General features: G+C 39.8%; 1 protein-coding gene across 6 annotated transcripts in view; it reads right to left on the bottom strand.

The window, feature by feature from the left end:
• Positions 1 to 556: 556 nt before the first annotated feature.
• Positions 557 to 6,000, bottom strand: part of LRRC3B (leucine rich repeat containing 3B) — a 92,038-nt gene continuing 86,594 nt past the window's right edge. For all 6 annotated transcript variants that reach the window (XM_008009303.3, XM_008009304.3, XM_073023645.1 and 3 more), the window contains exon 2: positions 557 to 3,347. In XM_008009303.3, the coding sequence (XP_008007494.1) occupies positions 2,408 to 3,187 (780 nt within the window). In that variant the 5' untranslated portion in view covers positions 3,188 to 3,347 and the 3' untranslated portion in view covers positions 557 to 2,407. The remainder of the gene's footprint in view (positions 3,348 to 6,000) is intronic.

Genomic DNA, 6,000 nt, shown 5'->3' with positions numbered 1-6,000 from the left:
ATAAGCTCTCATTAGTGAGGACACAAAGATTATTTTGGAAGAAGCAGCCTGGAATGGATTATCTGATTTGTGAAAGCTTTTCTAAAATGAATGCGACTCATACACTCAAATAAATACAGTTAATTTACTTTTTTAAAGGGTTGTCTTAGCAAAGGCTTGATTTTCCTATTCTATAGGAAAAAATATGTGTATTTCAGTTCAGTTGGGTATCTTTTACAGAGTACCTGCAGAGATATATTATAGTATTGCCCTCCAGGGGGCGATAAATCTTCAACAAAGCTTCAGTCTCACTGGGAAGGTGAATTCTCAGTTCAGTTAGTAAAAGCAGATATTCTGGCTTCCTTCTTGCTGGGATGCAGGAATTCTCAGGCCTATATCCTGAATTTTACATCGAGGAGTTACCCCAGGTTTCTAGACTAGATATAACACTTTTAGCAAGTCTGGTGGGGTTGAGGTGAAAAGCTCATGGCCCTGGGGTGTGTACTATGAGCAGAGCCTGGCCACAGTACTCTGCAGCCTCGCCACAGGTCCTGGATTAGCTGACCCTGATTGTCCCTTACAATAAATAAACATTTAAAGATACTATTGCTACCTAGGACCTCTAGGGCTTTCTGAGAGCAGAAATATTATGCCCAAAGATACCCTAACTTGGCTTGGAGAAGGCTAAGTGTCTCAAAATGGCAGAGGTTCCCTCTTCCCTACATAAATCTCACAAAGGGCTATTTTTGTGGTATTAAAAAAATAAAACCATCACATAGGAGACTGCAGAACTATAGGTCTGAGGAATCAGCAACTTTAGGTAGGAAAGTTGATGAGCATAAGGCAGCACAGTGGATAAATGGTTCATAGCTTCTGGAGTTGGCAGACTGGGTTTCAATGCCTGCTATTCTTACAAACTCTGTATTAATTACTTAACTCCTGTGTCTCTGACTCTCATTCACAAAAGACTATCTCACAGGGGAGTTTGTAAGGATTCATTAAGATACTCCAAAGAAAGTACTTGTTGCATAGTAAGTGTTCCATAAATGCCATCAGTTCTACTATTCCTTAGTCTGGAACTGAGATCTCTACTATATAGTTCCAGCCTTGTTTCTCACTTCTTTGCACAGACTCCTTCATCCCAAACACCTCCCTATATGATATCCCTCTGCTCCCTCTGCTTCTTCTATCTTCCTTGTCTACATCATCATCTTATGAGATCCCACCCAAGTTTTAAGGATTATCTGTAATGGTACCTTAAAACCAATAACTTCCACACAATTCCCTACTTCCAAGAACCAAATGTGCTTTTTCCTATCTCTGGCCAATGACAAGGACACAATATCTTGATTGTATGGCAGATGCCCAGGAGTATATATTTTTTTAAAACTCATAGAACTGTGTACCTAATCTAAGAAAATTATAACTATAAACCAACTCCGTAGGAATTTAATGTGAAGACCTGTCTTTGGAGACAGAAAGATTTGATTCAAATTTAAGTTCTAAGACTTTCTATCTGGTAAATCAATGAACCTCTCTTACTTGAAGTTTTTTCCTATGTAAATAGAGCAGTTGTCACTTTCTTCTCTTGTTGGGAGAGTTTAAAGACACAATAATAACATAAAAATGCCTCTCACAGTGCTTGCACCCAGTTGATGCTACATGATTACAAGGACCTTCCTCCCTAGCATAACCATTTCTACATTTGCCAAACATGCCCCAGTCCACCAGAAAGTAGTCTTGAGGACAGGCTATGTGCTGTCTTTTTCTTTTCCATTTTGTCCAGCATAGCACAAAGGTATAATAAGTATTTGGATTCAATAGCTAATTAAATCTATTTTTGAAGAGTAAATGCCAAAAGGCATCCTGACTTAAGCCTCTAAAGGATGCCACACTTGTATATAACCACCTAGTAAAGTTCAGTATTTTAGAGTCTGACAGATACTTAACTCAGCCAATAATTCAGCTATGGCTCCCCAGTGTACAGTAGGGCTTAATAACACATTTTTTCATTGTGATAGTTCTTTGAGTTCATAAAGGTTGTCTGTTTTTCTTTAGAGCAAGTAGAATGACTATACTGTTTTCTTGACCAATAAGTCACTCTGTTTTCCATGGTTCAAAGTTAAGCTTTTATTTGGTTTTAAATTAAAAAAATAAATTTCATTATTAAATAGTGAGATGGATCTAACTAATGTTCAGATAGTAGCTTACTCAGAAATATACCACCGGGGGTACAGTTAAGGGGTGGATCACCTAAACTAAAATTATTTGTTTTGTTGTAGTGTTTGTTAAAAGTTCAGCAGTGGCATAATTCAAAAGAAATTGAAATACAAAGTTTTAAATGTTTACAATGGATGGGAGAAGTAAACCACTTATTTCTACTGCAATCGCAAACTACTTTCTTTCTCAATGCCAGTCAGTTTGGACACTATACCACAGTGCTAATATCATCAGGTTCATCTGCTTTCTTTTGCCTGCTTGGCAGGGATTTCAAGTATTCGAGGTGTCTCCGGGCATCCTCCTGATTTTGCCTCACATAATATACCACGTATGAGATCACCATGGTGAACCAGCCAAACATGGTGACCAGCATGGCATAATCGGTAGTTTTTTTAGGGAGGTTACAAAGGTCAGCATCGTTGGCAGCATTGAGGAATGGTCTGCCAGCATGTTCATCCAACACAGACGTTTTACATATCACATTGTGGGCTGTCTCATGATTGGATGCCATGCTCCTCAGAACTTGCTGTAGAGTACAGTCGCAGTGCCAGGGGTTGTTGGCAATTCTGGCCCTGGCCTTCAGGTTATTGAAGGCATTTTTGTGCACACTTTGAATCCGATTGTCGGACAAGTCCAGAGTCTGCAAGGTTTCAGCCACTCCTTTGAAGGCATGCTCATCGATAAACTCAATGCCATTTTTGGACAGGTTGAGAACTCTCAGTTGATGGAGGTCCTTAAAAATTTCATTGGGAATAGATGTGATCTGATTGGAGTCCAGATACAGTAAGACTGTTTCAGGAGGAAGATCTCTAGGTATTTCCTTGAGATTTGCATTGCTACAGGTGACATTTAAACCCCCAGAGGAAGAACAAAGACAGCCCTTGGGACACATACTGGCAGAATGAAAGCACAGTATCATAAGAACAAAACTTTGTAGGAGGAGACACATGGAGAGGGAACGGGTTAACCACAGGTCTACCAGATTCATGCTGGAATGTCAGCATAATCACGAGCCCATTCCTCATTTACTCCAACAAGTGTGGTAATGGTTCCAGCCCTGTCCACACTATTGATTTCCTTCTTGCGTGGTTCAAAAGGCTGCAGCTAACACATGTGTCTCTTCATTATTTCTGTCCTTGCTTGGGCACCTAAAGGAAAGGGAAACAGATGCAATTAGCTCCTTTGCAAAGGAAGGTACATTGTAATTAAAGGTGCTCTCAGGTGTCTGGCATTCTATGTGGGTAGGGGGTTAGGTTATGCAAGTAATTTCCATCAATGCCACTAGGAATTCTCTGTGAAATGGGAGTCTCCTGTTCAAATCCCAGGTGCTGGGGGAGAGAACTGTCAATATATGAAAATACTTCTGAATTCTGTTGCCTGGTTTTCAGTTGGATAGAATGAGAACAAACACTCCCTATTTCTCTGCTGATCTCCATATCTTGGACCCCTTCTAACTCTACAGAAATAAAATTTAATTACGCCGCTCACCCTTTCTGAGACAACAGATGCATTAATGCAATTTAGTCCTGCACTTGGGCAGCAATGAGAAATAATACCAATATTTCATGGTTAATGACTATAGACAGGGATATCTGTCATGGCTTTTGAATGGATGCCCAATTTGGAATATTGTCTCTAAAGAAACATCTTACTTGAATTAAGAAAAGAATAAATGCATTCCAACCTTCACAACAAAATATTGCTGGAGGCTGACAACCAAGAACCTCCAGGATAGTTGCCTTCCTTGTGACCTCTTAAAATTACATTATACCTGGGAGGATGCTTTTAACTGAATTTCCAGAGGATCCTCTCTCTCTTTTCTAAGGACCATATCCCCATCCCAATAAATGCTTAAATATGACACACACCTACAAGACTTTTTTATATAACAAGAGAATTAAGAAATACTGGCTTTGAAAACTTTCCCAATAAACTTCACTCTCTATGTGTTGCATATATATACTGTTAGTGTTGGCAGAGACCACAGAAATTGCAAAATTAAGTGATATGAACAAAGTTATGAAACTTACTCGACAGCAGAGAGCAGAGATAAGAATATAAGTTATGAAACTTACTCGACAGCAGAGAGCAGAGATAAGAATATAAGTTAACTCTCAAAATTACCCTTTAGTATAGAGAGGAAAGCACACATCTTTGGGACCAGTTCACAGAGGAGACAAGTGGATCCCAGAGAGATGAGGTTTCTTGCCCAAGGTCAAACAGATTGAGATGTAGAGACAGGACTCAAGCCAAAGTCTTTGTTCTGACTCATTAATATCAAAATCCTTTCCACTATCCACACACTCTCTTCCAATCTCATCTGCTCTATAAGTATTTAGCAAGCATTGCTTATTGTGATTTATGATGCTGTTATGTTGCAGCCCTATCTTTTATGCTATGAATACTGTGCCAAGTTGAGGACCCCATGGACCTCAAGTGAGGGGTCCCTCTGCATTTCAAAGGGAACCCATGCCTGACTGAGAAGATTCCCTCCCAGGATCTGAGAAACAAGAAGAGCATTCACTCCTCTTACAGCAGTGAACAACACACAACTTTCTGCATGAGCAACTAATGACTTTCTGAAAACTTATCTTTTATGAAGATCCCAGATGGATAAATACAGAGAGAAATGACTCCAAATGTTACCAGACTCACAGAAGAGAAGATTAATGATTAATGTGAGCTGAAAACATAATGATCTGGATTGTTAATCATGGAAAAAATGAGATTAGCAACAGCAGAATGCAGTGGATGTGCTTTTGGAAAACTGAGTCCCTTAAATACCAGAGAATGCTAAAGAGAGACCCTAAGCTTACTAAGCCCTCTATCACCAGAGCATTTCATTGGCAATGAAAGTGTCCTCCCTTTCGTGTTTCCCTTCAAAACTGTCTTGCATAGCACTTGGGGACTCTAGGAATCTAGATGGGAAAGAAAAACAATAAACAGGTGTGAAAGGGAAGAGAGAAGACAGAGGAGTAGAAGGACAAGGCAATGAATTCTAGGAAAGGGGCATGAGAAAAACACAGGAGATAGAAGAAATTAATGGAATTGAAGAAAATAAAGGGAGTCCACATCAACCAAGTGATTCCACTGAGTATGTGCAACCAGCCTAAAACATGCTGAAAGATGAGAAGCCATTTCTGGAGGACACTTCATATTTCTCTTGGGATTCATTAAAGGAGTTTGGTGTAGTAAAGTGTTCTCTATTCAGAGTACAAGCTCCATGAGGGCAGAGACTTGTTTCTGCCTCTTACAGAGACAACAGTAAGCAATTACAAAGTAGAAAGTACACTGAGTTTGCATATCAGCTTTATTTGTTATTTTATTTTATTTTGAGATGGAGTCTTGCTCTGTTGCCCAGGCTGGAGAGCAATGGTGTGATCTCGGCTTACTGCAAATCTCCGCCTCCCGGGTTCCAGTAATTCTCCCGCCTCAGCCTCCCAAGTAGCTGGAACTACAGGCACATGCCACCATGTCCAGCTATTTTTTTTTTTTTTTTTTGTATTTTTAGTAGAGACAGGGTTTCACCATGTTGGCCAGGCTGATCTTGAACCCCTGACCTTAAGTGATCCACCTACCTTGGTCTCCCAGTGTGCTAGCATTACAGGTGTGAGCCACTGCATCGGGGCTGTATCCCAACTTTAATTCTTATTAGTAGTGGTGTTCTTGGGGATCTCATTTTCTTTATCTTTGTATAAAGATGATAAAAGCACCTAATTACAAGGTTGACTTGAGGGTTATATGAAGTAATCCATGTAAAGCCCTTAGCACAGTATGAAATTGGTAGTAAAAGTTCAATGC

Source organism: Chlorocebus sabaeus, chromosome 15 (assembly GCF_047675955.1).
Source record: "Chlorocebus sabaeus isolate Y175 chromosome 15, mChlSab1.0.hap1, whole genome shotgun sequence".
Lineage (NCBI taxonomy): Eukaryota > Metazoa > Chordata > Mammalia > Primates > Cercopithecidae > Chlorocebus > Chlorocebus sabaeus.
This window is presented reverse-complemented; position numbering and strand designations above follow the sequence as displayed.